The 20546-nt window shown below is 42.3% G+C and overlaps 1 protein-coding gene across 7 annotated transcripts in view; it reads right to left on the bottom strand.

The window, feature by feature from the left end:
* TPK1 (thiamin pyrophosphokinase 1) overlaps window positions 1-18270 on the bottom strand; it is a 425007-nt gene extending 406737 nt beyond the window's left edge. Inside the window, exons 1-2 of one of the 7 annotated variants that reach the window (XM_053260531.1) lie at window positions 17852-18270; window positions 12670-12741 (exon numbers count right to left, since the gene is read on the bottom strand). In XM_053260531.1, the coding sequence (XP_053116506.1) occupies window positions 12670-12712 (43 nt within the window). In that variant the 5' untranslated portion in view covers window positions 12713-12741; window positions 17852-18270. Of the gene's footprint in view, window positions 1-12669; window positions 12742-17735 lie in introns of all 7 variants that reach the window. The other 6 variants (XM_053260529.1, XM_053260530.1, XM_053260528.1 and 3 more) reach the window with 6 other exon arrangements.
* Window positions 18271-20546: the final 2276 nt, after the last annotated feature.

Genomic DNA, 20546 nt, shown 5'->3' with positions numbered 1-20546 from the left:
CATCTTAAAAAGGACATTGTTGAACTAGAGAAGGTACAGAAGAGGGCAACCAAGATGATCAGGGGCCTAGAGCACCTTTCTTATGAGGCAAGACTACAACACCTGGGGCTTTTTAGTTTAGAAAAAAGACGACTGCGGGGAGACATGATAGAGGTCTATAAAATCATGCATGGCGTGGAGAAAGTGGGGAGAGAGAGATTCTTTTCCCTCTCACACAACACTAGAACCAGGGGTCACTCCATGAAATTGATTGCCAGGAGGTCCAGGACAAACAAACGGAAGTACTTTTTCACACAACGCGTGATCCACTTGTGGAACTCTCTGCCACAGGATGTGGTGACAGCCAACAACCTGGATGGCTTTAAGAGGGGTTTGGATGACTTCATGGAGGAGAGGTCTATCAATGGCTACTAGGAGGGCTGTGGGCCACCTCCAGCCTCAGGGGCAGGGTGCCTCCGAGTACCAGTTGCAGGGGAGTAATGGCAGGAGAGAGGGCACTCCCTCAACTCCTGTCTGTGGCTTCCAGCAGCATCTGGTGGGTCACTGTGCAAAACAGGATGCTGGACTAGATGGGCCTTGGGCCTGATCCAGCAGGGCTGTTCTTATGTTCTAAAACCTCTACCAGTCAGTGCAGACAATAGTGAGTTAGATGAATTCTGTTAACTCGGTATTCTGTGACTCAAGCTTTCTATGTCCCTACCTATCTACATCAATACTGATGATGTTATCACTGCTAACTGGGCAAAGAGGCACCTTTTAACACGGTGATTCTCTTTATTTAGCAGGGGGAGAATAACTGGCCCTCTCCATCCCCAGCACACTACCTCCAGTGACTGTTGCTGGTGTCTATCTTATGTTTATTTTAGATTGTGAGCCGTTTGGGGACAGGGATCCATCTTATTTATTTATTATTTCTCTGTGTAAACTGCCCTGAGCCATTTTTGGAAGGGCAGTATAGAAATCGAACAAATAAAAAAACAACAACAACAACTGGTCCCCACAATGTTCTCACAAAATGCCCTGCTTAGCTGAATATTAGATGGTGGGGATGGGGACTAACACACCAATGTGTATCACAAGGTCCTTGAGAGCAATGATTGCTTTTCAGTAGAAGATAATTCCAAACAACAAAGCTTATTTGTTAGCAACATCTGTTTGCAGTCCTATAAGAAATAATTCCTTCTGACAAATTTAACCCGCTCCCCCCTGCAAAAGGTACTAAAGTACTTGGAAAGAGGGGGAAAATGCCTAAACATCTAATTTCTCTGGAAAATTGTATTGTGTCAAAGAATTTGAGTTCACTACTGTAAAATAACTATTTTCACAACAATATTTCTCTGCCACATTTCTAAAACTGTCTTTTAATTCTATAACATTCCCCCCACCCTGCAACCAATGTCTGGCTTTCTAGAAGTGTTAAAAGGAGATAATCAACAGATAATACTTATTTTATTAAGTCTCCTCAGAAGCTTAATTCTTAACGAAAAAATCAAAAGCAGCTATAAAAATGCTAATTTGGAAACTTTGGGGGGAAATGCTGTAGACTTAATACAACTCCATGCACAGGGAATTAATTCTGTAGATGATGTGGAAAAGATGGCTTATAAAGTTAACGAGATATTACTTAAGGCAAGAGAAACAATTAGGCTATTAACAGTGAAGATAAACTAAACATTTTGCCATCAAATATAATGAAACTAATTAAAAGTGAAATGAAAAATAAGACATGAATATGAAAACAAATTCAAGAGTGATAAAAGACAAGAGTTAAAAGTGATGTACTGCAAAGTGGGTAGCAAGTATAAAATACATCAGCCAAAGAAATAGACTTAACAGAAGATGAAATTGCAAAGTTCATCTCACTCTTTGAAAAGAGGGAGAATGAGAATGGTTTTATAAAGTTATTCTTCAATCCAGTTTATACTTTATTTATATATCATATACTGTAATCTAGAAACTCTAGATTTTCGATCATGCTAAAAAATTAAGACAAGGGTTTCATGTATAATTTTAAGAGTCATTCGAAATGTTACTCTTTGTACCAGAGAACCAATACTTAAATCCAAAACAAACATGAGCCACGACATTAATGAATGGAATGCACAAGCAGAGATCACAGATTTTGGCAGCAACAGAATCACTAAGAGGGATCCAATCCTTCCTAGGCAACTGTTTCTTCATTTTTTGCCATCAAATGTTGTATAAACATTACATACAGAAGATCCATTACTTATTTTTGACATTTATATACTGCTTTTCAGGCAATCCTCCCAAAGTGGTTTACCTAAAAGCTTCAGTGAGGAGGCATACATCAAGCAACATGTACACACATACATGAAAACATTATGCATTCAGGAATCAGTTCTTGGGTACAAAAAGTACCAAACAACAAGCTTCTTGGGAAAAGGACATGATACAAACACAATTACCACTATTATTATTACTGTGACTACTATGCACCAAATATGAAGCAGCTCAAACGATTCAATTTTCTAATGGTTTTTTATCAATGTGTAGCCTTAATCTTAATGATGGAGGGAACCACAAATTTGATCGCCAGTTTTCATGAGGCTCTCCTAGTTGCACGGCTCCAATTTTAAGTCCAACTTTTCCATATGACAATAGTTTTTGAAATATATAGTTCTCCCCTTCGCCCTCCCTTAAAATATACATATCCTTCCCCGGCAAAGTATGCATCTTTGGATAATTCTACATTCTGTTTTGAAGTGGCTATGAGCATAGCAACTAGTCCTTTTAGGTAAAGAAAGGACAGTTAGACAATCTGGGATAGGAGAAGAGAGCTCCCTGGAAAAACCAACCATAAAAAGCAGTTTCCCTGATGGGCATTTACAGGAAGTGAGAATGTCAAGAAAGAAAAGGTGTCAGGTGAGGGAGAGATCATAGAAACGATAGCAGTCAGTGAAGCCAAGCAATGTCCCAAATGAGCAGCATGTTTCATGCAAGATAATACTTCTCATTTAGTAGCATCCATCACCTGAACTCTAAGAAGATTATTTTCGTTCGTCAAGAAAGTGACTTTGACACCGGAATGGATACATACATGGAGGCTCAGTATTCACTGAGAAGGTAGACTGTTTTCATATAATCACTTTTCAGAGCAAAATTATTCTTCCAAATCCCCAAGTTATATGATAAAGGCAACACATTTTTTTTGGGGGGGGGAGGGAGAAAAAGGAAAGTATGGTAATATTGGGGAGGCTACCAAGTTTTCAGCAAATTGGGAAGTGGGGGCGGGGGGGGAGATTATAGGACCTAATGTGTTCCTGATCACATTTTGTGACCACTGACTGAGAAGATTATCTTCACTGCACACATTTTGAATTTGCTTTATCACACTCATTTCTTCAGCAGCTTTTTGTTTTCCTCAACAATGGTTAGGTATTCTGCCTGAATACCTAAACTATGCTTAGAAATTAGGAGAAAACAGGCCTCACAGAACATCTGCATAATTGATCTCTCTACCTTCCTTCAAATCCATCCCTAAAATTCACCATTTACATGAAGCCTTTGGCACAGACACTTAGCCTCCACACCTTACTGTAACTAAGCCTAAGTATATATAGCTGGAATAATAGCACACTCTTGCCACCTAATGGCACAGCGGGGAGATAACCTGATTAGCAAGCCAGAGGTTGCTGGTTCGAATCCCCACTGGTATGTTTCCCAGACTAGATGCTAAAAGGCATCATCTCATACTGCGTGAGAGGAGGCAATGGTAAAGCCCCTCCTGTATTCTTCCAAAGACAATCACATGGCTCTGTGGTTGTCAAAATTGGGCTGCAAGCCAACCTAAAATGGCTTGTGTCAAGGCAACAATCAGACCTTTCTTTTATCAGACACAGTCTTTTACTGTGTATTTGTGGATTTGTTTGTTTGTTTGTTTAAAGATAAGGGGAAGGAGGGGGTAAAGCAGAAGGATGGGACAGGCATGGCGAGAGTTGAAGAAAAAAGTGAGGAGAAAAGCAGATGACAGATATATACAGTAAACAACAAAAAATAGGTCTCATTTGCAGGTTGGGGTCAAAAGTAGGTCCTGGTCTAAAAAGGTTGAATGTGACAGCCACAGAATATACAAGCACTCCAAGATAACATACTGCATTGCAGAAGCAGGTACATATTTCAACCCTAAACACCACTGTCATCTTCATAGCTATGTAGACGCAATAAGTTCAGTTAAGCTTTTCAGAAAAGATTGCGCTGCTGCTAGAGCAGGCCTGCTCAACTTTGGGCCCCCAGCTGTTTTTGTACAACTCCCATAATCCAGAGCCACAGTGGCCAATAGCCTGGGATTATAGAAGCTGTAGGCCAACACCTGCAAGAGGGCCGAAGTTGAGCAGCTCTGTTCTAGACTGTTAATTAAACTCCCTACACTTTCTAGGATTCAGAGAAGAACCGAAGTTGAATTCTAAAGCAAAAAGTGAAGTCTTCTCCAACCCCCAGAATAAAAATGCTAACAAGGTAAAGTAGAACACACACACTGGTACAGTATTCATCATGCACCTTGATTTCTGAAAGTTAAAAGTTTTTGCTCTTAACTTTAATGAAGCCACCTTGGCATCTTTGTTATTTAAGGGACTTTGCCTGGAAGATGTTAAGCATGCACAATACTTATGGGCTGCAATGTCACTGAAGGGTCTGCTCATTTCCCAGGATCATGTTTCTCATATATGACTACCTGTCTCAAATTTAGTCTTCAGTGTTGCTTCAATCACTACTAACCAATTTTGAGAATGTCAGAGTGGGAGGTTTCTCCCTTTTAATCTTTCAGAGTTGTACAACTTCCAATAACACAAAATTAACAGTATTGCAGAGATCTTTTAAATGTCACAGAAGCTCACTCTTTCTTATTGATATTCTGAACTTAATAATACCGGCTCTCTGATATTTTACATCTAAGTATTTCAAGCAGTTTCAGAAAGCAATAAAGAAACCAAAGCTTTCACAGAAAAGCCACACCAGAGACACTGCAGAACTCTAGTCAGGACAAGGCATTCCCATGGTAAATTCCCCCATAAATGTTCACGTGTCCGCCATCTTGAACTGGGAAGGATGACATCATCACAAACCACACCATTGTCCTTGCATGTCACTCACAGCAACTGTAGCAAATTTGGTTCATATTGGTTAGGCAGTCCACAAGTTAGCCCACTTGCAGCTCAAAAGTTTACACGTTCACCATCTTGAACACATTGATCATCACAAACTACACCACTGAGATGTCCCCGTATGTCCCTACAACTGTACCCAATTTGGCTCATATTGGTCTTGGCATTGTGAAATTGATGGGGCCTGGAGGGGCCCACATATGGACACACAGAATACTGGTTGATCTCATATGCCTACTGGAAAGTAGGCTAAAAGTAAATAAGGATTTATAGGGGTAGGCAGAGGGAAGGTTGAGGACAGTACATCTTGCTGCTCAGGCTAAGGCCCAATTTATATGGCCAGTTTTCCAGAAAATGTCACCAAAAGTTGGCAAAACTCATTCCAATGCCCATAAATATCATAAAATAGAAATACAAAAGGGACCCACCATTATCCTCAACCTGGAAAGCACTTTTAATAATTGACGATATGTGTCCACCATTCTCTTTTCTCTCTCTGTCTGGCTCTGACTTTTTTCCCCTTATTCTTTTTTCTCATTTTGTCCTCCCCCGGCATCTTCTTTTTCAAAAATGTGGGGAGAGATGGTGGTGGTATGACCCATTTTAGGTCTGGGCACAGACTAGTTTTGGGTCAGCTGGCCATCAATAAATACCTTACTTATTGCTAACCCTGACATACGTGTGTGTGTGTGTGTGTGTGTGTGTGTGTGTGTGTGTGTGTGTGTGCGCACACACATGTGTATATATGAAGGACATCAACAGGTCTCTGAATCCTGCAATACATGCAGGCACAAAATCCAAAACATGCAATGTGCTAGATGAAAATGTAAATGGGATCTGAAAGGCAACTTTTCTGGCTGAAATAAGAGAGGCAAGGTTGCCTGCTACCTTTCCATCCTTTTGCCATGCAGTTTGTAAATGGCAAGCTACCACTTCTGGTATAACATAATAACTAGCAGTGTGAGCTGAGAAGTCCCCCGTTCAAATCTCACCTCAGCCACCAACTTCAGCTTCTTTGTCTGCAATGCAGGGATGATAATATAGGCACATTTACAGGGCTGTTGTACAAAATGCTGAGATAATGTATTCTAGAAACATTTATTAGGTACAACTCCAAATCATCCAAAATTTCATCTCTCTAACTGGTTCTATTAGCAATTATAGAGCACTAGAACCTGCATTACAATATAGAGTTCAGTGCAACTAGCAACATAACACCTTGCTTAAACAAAAAAGAAAGCTTAAAATAAGTGGAGATAATTAATGTCTGAATATTTTAACAGTAGTTGTAACTGGCAATTCAATATTGCCCCCCCCCACCCAAAGAAAATGTTCTACCCTGCATAAATACCAAGAGAAACAGCTTTTGCTGTCACCCACACCACCTTTTTGCAAATAGGGCAAATATATATAATTTTCTCACAAAATTACATGGATTGCAGTATTTCAATCGCTGTTTTAATTCACAGCTCAGTCCCAAAAAGTGCAGACAGTGAATGTGCCAAAACTGATCAAGCAAATGAAATCAGAATAATTATAAGAACTGGCATAGGTGTAACAAAAAAGGGGGGCACAAACTCCTCTGAAACCCAGGTTGAGGCAATTGTCCCAGAACAGACTGGCAAGTGCCAACTTCCGACTCATGTTCCCATCACATATGAAAGTATTAAAGGTCTCTGTTCATCAAAAGGTTCTGAAATTATTAAACTGATCTGCATCAGCAATGTATCATTTAAAAGCCCATGGCGTGAAAGTAATCACTATGAGGCTTAAATTTAATAGAGACACTGAGATTCAAGTGTGAGGACCTCCCATTTCCCTATGGACTGTTCCGAGGCTGTTCAGGCCCTCTGTGATATCAGAGTTATCTAAACTAATTGTAGCGATGTCATGACATCTCTGTCTGACCACTATCACATCAGAGCAAATGGGCCATTTTCTGCTAGATAATAGTCAGTCTGTGTGCTGTGGACACACTAGTCCAGTGCTGATCAACATTTTCAGCCAATGACACAAATCAGGGCACAAATCAAGCCACAAGTATGAGTTCTTTCATCTTCCAAAGGAATCAGAAAGGAAGGGTTTCCATGACAGCCTGACTCCCAAGGCTGATGAAAAGGAGTTTGGTTCATTAAAGTGTGCCGTCAAGTTGGCATCGACTCCTGGCAACTATAGAGCCCTGTGGTTGTCTTTGGTAGAATACAGGAGGGGTTTTACCATTGCCTCCTCCTGCGCAGTATGAGATGATGCCTTTCAGAATCTTCCTGTATCACTGCTGCCCGATATAGGTTTTTCCCATAGTCTGGGAAACATACTAGCAGGGATTCGAACCAGCAACCTCTGGCTTGCTAGTCAAGTCATTTCCCCGCTGCACCATTAGGTGGCTTACAATAAGAGTAATAACAGTGTATTCTATTCTTTGTAAATTCCTTAGATTTACTTTCTTACCTGAAAAGCAACTAATAAAGATAAAGAATAAAGAAATATTATGGAAAGCTCAAGTATAAGGACTGTGCCACTCTAGTGATTTTGCTTCCAGTTTAATGGCCCAGGGAACAGGCAACAGCACAACAGGCAGGAAAGGAGATCTGACTTTGTGCCATAGCAGGGAACTCCTATTCAGACACACCACCACATCCCTTGTGCCATGTGCTGCAGATTGGCCAGCTATGACTTTGTCCATTATAGGTCATCAGAATGTGGCAAATGATACCATGTATTTAGTAAGAATTAGAGGATTTGCACGTGTGCACACACAGAGTTAGTTTTAGGTCTGTGAGTCTGTTAGAATACATGACCTTGTACAGTCTACCCCTAGTTCTGGGCCACTGATTAACTGAACTAATGTTTAATTAAGTAAGGCACTCACCATGTGGTATAGGGAAAGGATCCATGAACAAACATTTTAGCTACCTGAGTAGCATAGGTAGGTGAAATAATGGCATTAAATGAAGTGTGTTATTACCTCTATAAAATAAAGTAGCAGCGACAAGCCAACAACTTGGAAAATAAAATAAATTGTTTTAAATGCTTTTCAGTTAAAGAGCCGAAGCATTACAACGGACAGCTCACAGTATCCACTCATTTAGCTCCTACTGAACCTAGTGGGGAAAAGGTTGAGCATTTTAAAGGAATATCAGCCAATTAAAAGTTTCAAATAGGAGCACTAATTTTGATGAACTGGGTAATCTGACCATTTCTATGGGTTCCCTGTGTGGATCACAAATAAGCTCTTAGGATTTAAAATTATGAAACTACCTAAAGACAAGTCTCAGACTGGGGAATAAACTACTGCTGTGCACTTATGGCTATCCCATACCCTCTTGCAATAAGTACTGAAAGTGTGAGAGATGCTGCCCTTTTAAAAGGAAACTCGACCCCATATTTCTGCCAGGAGGACCCAGTGCTCTTTAACGGGTTCATAAATGATCCAGAAGTTGGGGTAAACAGTGAGGTGGCCAAATTTGCAGATGACACCAAATTATTTAGGATAGTGAAATCCAAAACAGATTGTGAAGAGCTCCCAAAGCATCTCTCTGTTAACAAGTATAAAGGTGATGCATATTGGGACAGGGGGTGAGGGGGTGGGGAGGCCCAACTTCACATATACACTGATGGGGTCTTAGCTGTCAGTGACTGACCAGGATAGGAATCTGGGGGGCATGGTGGACAGCTCACTGAAAGTGTTAACACAATGTGCGGCAGCTGTGAAAAAGACCAATTCCATGCTTAGAATCATTAGGAAGGGGCTTGAAAATAAAACTGCTAATATTAAAATGCATTTATACAAAACTATGGTGAAGCCACATTCGGAGTATTGTGTGCAGTTCTGGTCACCATATCTTAAGAAGGACATTGTAGAACTGGAAAAGGTGCAGAAAAGGGCAACCAAGATGATCAGGGGCCTAGAGCACCTTTCTTATGAAGCAAGGCTACAACACCTGGGGCTTTTTACTTTAGAAAAAAGATGACTGATGAGAGACATGATAGAGGTCTATCAAATCATGTGGAGAAAGTGGATAGAGAGAAATTCTTCTTCCTCTCCCATAACACTAGAACCAGGGATCATCCAATGAAACTGATTGCTAAGAAAATTAGGATCAACAAAAGGAAGTACTTTTTCACACAATGTATAAAACAACCTACAGATGTGGTGACAGCCAACAGCCTGGATGGCTTTAAGAGGGGTTTAGATAAATTCATGGAGTACAGGTCTATCAATGGCTACTAGTATGAAGGCTATAGGCCACCTCCAGCCTCAGAGGTAAGATGCCTCTAAATACTAGTTGCAGGAGAGTAGCAGAAGGAGAGAGGGCATGCCTCAGCTCTTGCCTGTGGGATTCCCAGAGGCATCTGGTGGGCCACTGTGTAAAGCAGGATGCTGGACTAGATGAGCCTTGGGCCTGATCCAGCAGGGCTTTTTAAATTGTATTATGAATGCTAAGTGTGTAAGAAGGTGGGAGGCAACCACAGAAAGAATTATTCCTTGTTGCTGAAACCTTCTCAAGAACTTTTTGGGGAAAGCACTAAACAAATCATCTTAATTAATAAATAAGTGTCTGACAGAGCATTGCCTATGATCAAATGAACAGGAGCCTTTAATGGTTTGAAAGAGAACATGCATGAGGTAACTGTTTATAAAGCCAAAATGTCATAATTCCCTCCAATAGCCCACTCTGATAGTTGAAGATCCATCAATTTGGAAGCAAAATGGAGACACCTAAGCATAAAATAGTGATTTCTACATACTCCCTACATAAGCATATACATTTGAAAATTACTGAACCTTACCCTCCCCAAAACCCCAAAATGTCCCTGTGAGCTCCCAGTCTCCCAGCTATATAATAATAAAATTAGCGAACAGCAGCATCTTCCAGATCAAAATTTAACATGGTTGGGAAAACAAAAAGATGTTCACCTAAAAGTTAAGTTTGGCTCCAAGTGGGCCTTCCTTGGAAGAAGAAAAGGGCCTTGTCCCCAGTTACTCCTTGCCTAATCTCTTACATTAGAGACACCTTGAAAAGGTCTTAAATTATTGTCTTTATAATCAGACAGGTTTACATGTGAGCACCTAGTCCTTCAAATACCCAGATGCCATGCAGTATAAGGCCTTAAACGTTAAAACTAATGCCTTGAATATGGTCAGAAACAGACAGGAAACCAGTGACACCGGCAAAATATGTTCCATATGGCTGTATAGGTCAGTCATCTAGAAGTTGTATTTCGGAGTTTCTGAACAGGCTTTGAAGACAGATTGGAGGGAAGCTGGGTGGTCTGTAGTTCATTGATATGTGAGTGAGAAGGCGCCTCCCATGATGTCATCAAGGGTGTTAATTTGAGGTCCAATTTGACTTGTTGTTGGGCTCAAAACAAGCTACTTTAATCTTCTAAATTTCCTAGACAATCACTCTGTCTGCCAAGCACAACCACAATTTGAACAAAGAAGGTTGCCCAAAGCCGTGTTCCCTCTAAGGCATGAGCATGTGCACGTGCTCACACATTTTTGGATGTTCACTCAGTTAATTTTAGATCCCACTCAGGTTGAATCAGGAAGGCCCCACTCTGAATGTATGTGTACACACACTGCTGTGATACTGCCACCCAGAACAAAACTCATTCCACACACAGATGAAAAAAATTAGAGACACACTGGCCCACAGACCCAAATTAAAATTCCCTCTCCGATATGAAGCCCTCGTGTCTGGGGCTCTCTCGTCACTTAACTTATTTCACAGAGTTGTGAAGATATAATGGAGTAACCCCATGTTTGCCATTCTGAGCTGTGTAAAGGACAATACTCCATTATATCCTCACAACAACGCTGTGAGATAGGAACAGAGGAAGGTGCCTTATACACCGAGTCAGACCATTGATCCATCTAGCTAAGTATTTTCTACACTGACTGGCAGCAGCTCTCCAAGCTTACAGGCAGGAATCTCTCCCAACCCTACCTGAAGATGCCAGGGATTGAACTCGGGACCTTACACATGCAAGCATACAAATGCTGTATCACTGAGCTACTGCCCTATCCCCTAAGCAGAATATCTTACAGCATTCCCATCCAAATGCAAACCAACATGGACCCTGCTTAGCAAAGGGGACAATTCATGCTTGCTACCACAAGACCAGCTCTCCTCCTTAGTACTAAATACCATAAAATAAAAATGGGGAGGAAGAATGTGATGAGAAACTGTTAGGAAATAGGGACTAGAAAAGTTTATTTCCTCAGTAAAGATAAAGTGTGCTGTCAAGTCGGTGTCAACTCCTGGCGCCCACAGAGCACTGTGGTTGTCTCTGGTAGAATATAGGAGGGGTTTACCATTGTCTCCTCCCACAAAGTATGAAATGATGCCTTTCCGCATCTTCCTATATCACTGCTGCCCAATATAGGTGTTTCCCATAGTCTGGGAACCATACCAGCGGGGATTTGAACTGGCAACCTCTGGCTTCCTAGTCAAGCCATTTCCCCACTGCACCATTAGGTAGCTGCTCAGTAGTCCACCAAAACTACCAGATCCTGCATTAGTGGCAGAGTAGCCAAGTTACAAACCAGAAACCAAGCCTTTACTTTTAACCATACTAATGCAGGGAGAGAAGTTCTCACTGCCAGTGCAGTTTCCTCCTCACTTCTTCTCTGCTCTATTCATTCACTCTCATCCCAATCCCCTATAAAGGAGAGCTGCTCTTGTGGTAACAAGCATGACTTGTCCCCTTAGCTAAGGTCTGACTTGGTATATGGCAGCTTCCTATGTTCCTATGTAAGCAGGGTCCACCCTGGTTGCATCTGAATGGGAGACTACACGTGAGCACTGTGAGATATTTCCCTTAGTGGATGGAGTTGCTCTGGGAAAGCAGAAGGTTCCAAGTTCCCTCCCTGGCATCTCCAAGATAGGACCGAGAGAGATTTCTGCCTAAGAAGCTGCTGCCAGTCTGGGTAGACAATACTGAGCTAGCTGGACCTATGGTCTGACTCAGTATATGACATATGTTCCCTCAGTTGGCTGAAGCACAGACAATTTTGCCCACAGCAACAGGATTCAGAAAGGAGTGGGACCAGTGCTCCCTCTAACAAGGATTCCCAGATGCTGTTAACTACAACTCCCAGAACCCCCAGCTGCAATGGCTTTTGCTTGGAGATTATGGGAGTTGTAGTCAACAACAGTCCCTGCTAGAGGGAACACTGAGTGGGAAGGTGACTCACTGGTAGCAACTTCTCCTTCTGCATTGACAGCAGGATGGGTAAAGGCAAGTTCTCCGGGTTGCAAACTGACAAATTTAATTAATGACCATGTTCTATGACTTCTCGTCTGATTAGGAAATGACATGATTGTAAACACCTTGTTTATATAAGCCCTGTCACTATGGAAAAAGATGATCTCTGCTATGAAAGTACGACTTGGCCTTGAATGGTTACTCTTTTAAAATATGACATAATAATACCTCTGCTCATAAAACCACTAATGCAGCTGTTAATGTGGTATTATATACAGAATGCATTTTCAATAAAAAGAAACAGAAGAAATGTAAGCACTAAGTACAATACCGGTGGGAAGCAGACATTCCAGTGGGGTAAACACGTGCTCCATAGCAGCTTATTAATGGCGTGCTTTTAAAACTGAAATGAAAAAAAATGAGAGCATTAAAAATTACAGTTCATGAACCTCACTCATTAATTCAATATTTAATTATATTTAAGCTATACCCTAAGCATAATATTCCTGAGAAAGCTGGGTTCAGAAATGACTACAAATTTGCAAGCACACACAAATATTGATTTTAAAATAAATACATTTAAAGCTGATTTACACAGAACTGTGGAGCGTTACATACAGCAGGTGGCAGAAAGCCCATTGCAGTGTGAAGAGATTAATCTATAAGTACATTTGGCATCAGCCAGATTGATAGATAGCATGACACACAGTTCAAGGGATTGGAAAATCTGAATTTGGGGGGAGCAGGGGAGCAGCAAAAATGAGCGAGCAAGCTTGGGAGACCTCAGTGTTTAATTGGTAAATATTGATTTTTATACAAGTAAGTTGCCACCCAAAGTCAAAATTTAATAATAAGCAAAATAATGAAGGTTGCACACACCATGTATTTATAGCTCTGCTAAAATGGAATGCATTATAAAAAGAGGTATGATTTATGTTGAGGAAGCATACTTTCAAATAAACAGATTCTACACACATATCCCTTGCTGGATTGGGGACCAGTGGGCCCAAGTCAGATGTGGGGCAGATGCACATGCCAGATGCCCTTTCTTGTTGGGGATGTGTATTCCTATTTCCTTTCTGTGGCCATTAGATTCAACCAAGACCAGTTCCCGACAACTGCATTTCTAGATTTTAAAACTCAACAGTCTTGGGCTCTGAAGCAATGCCTCCTTGCATATAGGAACATAGGAATCTGCTTTACACTGAGTTAGATGCATGTAGCTCAGTATTGTCTAGTATCTACTACACTGACTGGCAAAAGTGTATCAGCAGTCAGTGGTATCACTCAGGGATTTTTTCAAACCTTCCTGGAGATGCCAAAGATTGAACCAGAGATCTTCTCCATGCAAAGTTATGTGCTCTACCACTGAGACATGGTCCTATCCTACTCATGCCCTGATACAGGCACCTCACTTTCTGAAATATTGGGAGTGGCAACCACATTACTAACTTGGCAAAGAGGCACCTCTTAACGTGGTGATTCCCTTTATTTCGCAGGGGGAGAGGAACTGGCCCTATCCCAGTTCCTCTATCCCACCCCCAGCACTGGCCCTATCCCACCCTCAGCACAGTACCTCCAGTGACTATTGCTGGGGTCTATCTTATGTTTATTTTTAGATTGTGAGCCCTTTGGAGACAGGGTTCCATCTTATTTGTTTGTTATTTCTCTGTGTAAACTGCCCTCAGCCATTTTTGGAAGGGCGGTATAGAAATCGAATAAATAAAAATAAAATAAATAATTAAGAGTTTCATCCATGGTGGCACCCGCTTTGTGGAATACCTTCTGCAGCTGGTTCCCTCTCTCCTCATCTTTAGGATATTCTGGCTGCAATCTTGTGTACACTTACCTGGGTGTAAGTCCCCTTCAGAAAAGTGAAATTCACTTCTAATTATACAGGTATAGCTGGGCTGTAAAGCTACTTGGGAGTAAGCCCACTGAACACAGCTTATGCAACCTCAGAACAAGTCACATCAAACTCTGTGGGGCTTCTTTCTAAGAAAACATGCACAGGATTACAGCCAGAGGCTATGCATGTTTACCTAGCAGTAAGCCCCATTTAAAACAATGAAATTGACTTCCCAGTAAACATGCATAGGAAGAGGCTGCATAGCCTTTCCTGGTTAGCTAGCTTTTGTAAGCACCAGCAATTATTTGTAGTTTTCTAGTTATATTTTACTGTCTCTTTTGTGAAGTATTTTACAGATGTTTTGAAGCAGTTCAGGACCATGACTGGTGAGAAAGAGAAAGAAAATAAAATAAAACTACAGCTGAGTTGCCTGTCTGTGATAACTCTTTCTATTATTAAAGTTAACAACAATTTTTTTAAAATAAAATAAAATAAAATATATAATTATAAAATACTAACAATTGAATAGTACATCAAAATCCATTCTGGTGAAAGCAGTGTTATTCTGCACCAGGGCTTAGCCCTGGAACATATTCTAAAAAGATAAAGCTTGGCTCTGGCATACATGCAATAAAGAGAAGAATTCCTCAGCTGTCAAACAACCGTGCACTGCAGCTCATACCCTTTTGCGGCTGAGAACAAAAACTTCCAAGTTGGAGGAGCATTGTTTTCAAGCAAGTTTAACCTTCAGCACCTTTGTTTTTAGGAATTAACCAGTGGGCAAAAGCCAGCGTGGTGTAGTGGTTAGAGTGCTGGACTAGGATGGGGGAGACCCGAGTTCAAATCCCCAATTCAGCCATGAGACTTGCTGGGTGACTCTGGGCCAGTCACTTCTCTCTCAGCCTAACCTACTTCACAGGGTTGTTGTGAAAGAGAAAATTAAATATGTAGTACACCGCTCTGAACTCCTTGGAGGAAGAACGGGATATAAATGTAATAATAATAATAATATTTATTTTATTTCAATGCCACCAAGCCAATGTCTCAAGGTATGATACAAACAGCTGACAATTAAGCACATGAATGAGGCCTAACATTATTTACAGACCTACTATGAAAGACTATGAAAGGATAAAGGAGAGTGACTGGGGGGAAAAGCTGATTTCCATCACGGGCAGTCCTTTTATGAGAAAAGGACGTCACCTAAATGGTGGATTTGGGGGGCAGTGTTCCCTCTAACAGGGAATCCCAGCTGTTGTTGACTACAACTCCCATAGGTCCAAGCCAAAGGCCATCACAGCTAGGGATGCTGGGAGTTGTAGTCAACAACATCTGGAATTCCCTGTTAGAGGGAATGCTGTTTGGCAATATCAGCGGAGTGCCCCTCACTGTCCCCCTGCCACCTCACCTGCCTACCTCTGTCATCTGCTTCCATGGGAGCAGTTCTTCACTGAGAAGTGGCACAGCCACACTTGGCAAAGAGCCACTCCAAGAGCCACTCCTTCTCTTCTCCTTTCTTTTGCTCCCAGTGTGTGAAAAGTCAAATGCTGACAAAGGGAACAGAAGGAAGCATACTGAGGCCAGGACTCTATAATGTTACCAGGTTTCCTCTGAAGTGTGATAGTAGCCACCCTTCATGACTATATTTTGAGTGGGGAAAATTAGCTCAGTTGGTACAAACCTGCATACAGCGATGTTCTTAAGGCACCCAGAAATTTGATCATGGTTGGGTACACTGGAACTTTGGACTAATACTAAACTTTAATTATTATTATTAAATAATAATAATAATAATAATAATAATAATAATAATAATAATAATAATAATTTGTTAGCCACCCCATAACAAATTGTGCTAAAGCAAAAGGATGCAGACAACTATCTTGAAGCAAAAGGTTACAGAGTGAAAGCACTTCAGTAGGATGCTAAGAAAAGGTCTTCCCATAAGGGGGTTGCACACTCTCTGGAAATGGCTTAGGTTGCCCCAATACATATTTACCATGTTTTAGCACTAAGGAAGAGGGCAGAGCTTTGGGATGAAAGTTTAGAGCAAGGGATAGGAAAAAAGACGCATCCATAGTTACCTATTGTCTAGGTCAGGGATTCTCAACGTTGGGTCCCTAAATGTTATTGGACTTCAACTCCCATAATCCCCAGCCCCAGCGGCCTTTGGTTGGGGATTATGGGAGCTGAAGTCCAATAACATCTGGAGACCCAACTTTGAGAATCCCTGGTCTAGGTGGGGGTCATCTATCCACTTTGCTAGCTCTCTGTGGATATGCACCCAAGCAAGGGAGTGTGTGTGTATTGAGCCAATGCACAACACCCAAATCTCATGAGGGAAGGGTCTTATAGTCCAAGATATGATCTGAGGAAATGAATAAGTGGGCACCTACAAAATGATTTTGAGTACTTGATTCCATATAAAGTGTGATTCTGGGTCAGCACCGCATACCCCTACGGTCAATCACTCACATATTCCTCTCAGACAAAAGGGTTTCCAACAGGTGTCCTGCCAGAGACAGACTAAAAATAAAGATTGGAGGGAACACACCTCTCTCCAGCATGACTCACCCAACACTACTATAAAAGGGCAGAAATGTCCTTGATGCTTAATTTATCTACAGACCAGCTCTTTAGCTGCATTCAATTGCCAACTTTAGGTTTGTCTGCTCATTTAAATTCCAAGTCCCCCTCCTTATTTTAAGGTTTGGGTTTTAAAAAAATACAAGACCAAAGCATAGTTCTCCTGCATCACATATGGTCTGACTCTTAGGATGGTCTCAGATTTTTATTAATAATGTAATAAGTAGGTCATCTTGTGGTCCAATGAATATGGGTTCTTTTGGAAAGTCACAACATTCATATAGTAGAGTGAGGAAATGGTTGTCTGAATCCACTCTCAAATACCATCACATCAGAAGAACAGCTGTTTGAACAATTATCCTCAGAGCACAAATCAAAAGATCTGATCCATCCAAATGTCACTTTCACCTCTCTTACAGATTCGATTCTACACACCCTACACCGAGTCCAGCTTCAATTCTTAAATATGTAGATAATAAAAGAACAAAGTTACTCCCTTGATCATGTGCAGAGCGCATTTAGGACTAACTAAGCAACCATAACCAGCCCTCACACATTTAGTTAGACCCAGGCAAAAGAAAGCAAGAGGTTATGTATTTGCTGAAATGCCCTCTAAGGTGCAGGAGGCTTAACTTCCTTTACCCTGAGATCAGGACTTGCATTTCACACAGGATGCATGCATGCATCCCCCAGGCAGGTTTGTGTCCCAGCAGCACCTCTCTTTGTAGAAATAAGCACTGCCAAAACACCTCGGATCATCTTGTCCGGAAGAGCGTGTAATACTACCAGGCTTTGAACGTCGCTTCCTTAGGAAAGCAAAGGAGAGCGAGCAGCACTCGGAGACCACACTGTGAATAAGCGGTTGTGCCACTGCAAGAAGGAGCAATCTCTTACTAGCCGAGGGTTTCATTTCTGTGCACACTTTCTTAAGAGTAAATCCCACTGAACTCAGCTGGACTTACTTCCGAATAAACATGCATGGCAAGGGCTGCAAAAACAGCTGCGTTATCTGCTCGCACGCACCCAAAAAGGGAAGGGTTGATATGAAAAGAGGGGCATGTTACTGCCGGTGGGGTACCTGGCGCAGACAGACATAAAGTCAGGCACTCTCTCTGGCGGCGGCTGCTCTGGCACCTGGCGCGTTGAAGAAAGGGAACTAGGCAAGGGATGATGATGACATCGATCGCCATGGCGATCCCTAGCTCGGCAATCGATTTTGTACTGCAGCGAGAGCCGAGACCCAGGAGAGAGCGGTTGATGGTGGTGATGATGCCGTCGTCAATTGTTCCTTTTGCAAGGAAAAAAGCAGCAGGGCAAGACAAGCACCAACCTTTTCACCGTGGGCGGGGCGCTGTTTCTAGGGGTGCCAGCCAGATCAGAATTCCAAAAAGGCGGCGCAGTAGAAGGGTCTCCTTCTCTGCTAACTCGTGGCCTGGCTAAATGCTGCTGCGCATTTAATTGCCGCATGGCAGGAAGAAGGGTTGTGACTCTTTTTGAATTGCCGCAGCGCCGTGCCCGAAGAAGCCACTCCTCTACCAAATCACAAGCGTCACGCAGCTGTTAAAGGTACAGGAGTCCCTTCTCTATGGATTAGACGCCGAGGATTTAAGCGCGCACACACAGCGGCGGGGCTATCCCTCGGATTGAGTGCTGCGGGGCGGCAGTAGCAGTGGGATGTTTCAACATGACGACTGGTTTCAGACATGCTGCTTAAACCGCTTTTGAGCTTCTCTACTGCTCTTCGGGTGCAGATGTGAAAGAAAGAAAGAAAAAGAAATGCCTTTGAAATACCCTTGTCTCGGATTATTAAATCAACGGATGGCCCTGCAGGAGGCGGGTGAATTAACAGTCACATTCCAACCTTCCTGCATTCTTCCTGTCACCTGTGAATAGATGATGTGTCCCAAGTCTTCCGCTCACAAACACACCCGCCCCCCCAGAGTGGTACACATTTCAGAATGGATTTTTCACATTTTGAGTTCTCCCTATATGGTAATATCTCTTTGGTCACACTATGTACAGAGGCGCTCTTACCCCTGGACTTCGGGGCTGAAGTCCAAGGCCTCCACACCGCCTTGGCCCACCCAAATCCTCTTTAGTTTGTCCTGGGTGGTGTGGTTTGTGCCCTCAAGAACCTACACTTAAAAAATGATGCTTAGTTTGTAGCAGGCAGAGGGGGGCTCCAAAGGCCTTTAGGTCCAGGCTCCAAAATTACCGAGGTGCACCTCTGAGGACAATGGTATAATTCTCCTACTCAGTTCTTCTCTCTGGCCTTTGGGACAACTGACATTGATGATTTGATTTGATTTGTATACCGCCCTTCCAAAATGGCTCAGGGCGGTTTACAATTAAAACACACCACTAAAACAGTAAAGAGCTAAAACAAATTAAAAAACAATATAACAATTAACAATTAAAAAACATTTTAAAACAACAATTAAACAATTACAGTGATTAAAAACCCTGAAATTGGGTTTTGAATTTTAAAATAAACCAGAAATTAAACCCCCTACAATTTAGGAAGATGAGAAAGCTTGGGTGAAAAGAAGGGTTTTCAGGTATTTTTTGAAAATTGCCAGAGATAGGGAGGATCGTATCTCAGCAGGGAGCGCATTCCACAATCTCGGGGCAGCAACCGAGAATGCCCGTCTCTGTGTAGCCACTAAACAAGTTGGCAGTAACTGGAGATGGACCTCCTCAGATGACCTCAATGGGCGGTGGGGTTCGTAGCAAAGAAGATGCTCTCTTAAATGCCAAGGACCTAAGCCGTTTAGGGCTTTATAAGTTATAACTAGCACTTTATATTTTGCCCGGAAACCTATCGGCAGCCAGTGTAACTCCTTCAGCAAAAGAGTAACATGGTCTCTCCGAGATGACCCAGAGACCAACCTGGCTGCCGCGTTCTGAACCAACTGAAGTTTCCAGACTACGTACAAAGGCAGCCCCACGTAGAGCGCATTACATAAGTCAAGTCTGAAGGTTACCAACAAATGTACCACTGTTTTGAGATCGTTGATCTCAAGAAATGGAGGCAGCTGGCGTATCAGCCGGAGCTGATAGAAAGCACCCCTGGCCACCGCCTCAACCTGAGAAACCAAGGAGAGGTGTGGATCCAGGAGTACTCCCAGACTGCGAACCTGTTCCTTTTGGAGAAGTGTGACCCCATCCAGAACAGGTAGATCAAAATCGTCTCTGGAGTTCTGACCCCGCACAATAAGTACCTCCGTCTTATCTGGATTCAGCTTCAGATTATTCTCCCTCATCCAGCCCATTACCGCTTCCAGACAAGCATTTAGGGAGGATATGCCAGTTCCTGAAGAAGTTGACATGGAGAAGTAGATCTGGGTGTCATCAGCATACTGGTAACACCCAGCTCCAAATCCCCTGATGATCTCTCCCAGCGGTTTCATGTAGATGTTAAAAAGCATTGGAGAAAGTACGGAGCCTTGAGGGACACCATACTTAAGATCAGATTTTGAAGAGCAACAGTCTCCAATCAACACCATCTGGAATCTATCCGAGAGGTAGGAGCGGAACCACTGTAAAACAGTGCCTCCCACCCCCAACACCCTCAGATGTTCTAGAAGGATACTATGGTCAATAGTATCAAAAGCCGCCAATAAATCCAAAAGGACCAACAGAGTAGCACTTCCTATGTCAATTGCCAATTGGAGATCATCCATCAAGCCGACCAACACAGTCTCCACCACATAGCCCGCCCAAAAGCCAGTTTGAAATGGGTCTAGATAATCAGTTTCCTCCAAGACTGCCTT

This window comes from Hemicordylus capensis, chromosome 6 (genome assembly GCF_027244095.1).
Source record: "Hemicordylus capensis ecotype Gifberg chromosome 6, rHemCap1.1.pri, whole genome shotgun sequence".
Classification (NCBI taxonomy): domain Eukaryota; kingdom Metazoa; phylum Chordata; class Lepidosauria; order Squamata; family Cordylidae; genus Hemicordylus; species Hemicordylus capensis.
This window is presented reverse-complemented; position numbering and strand designations above follow the sequence as displayed.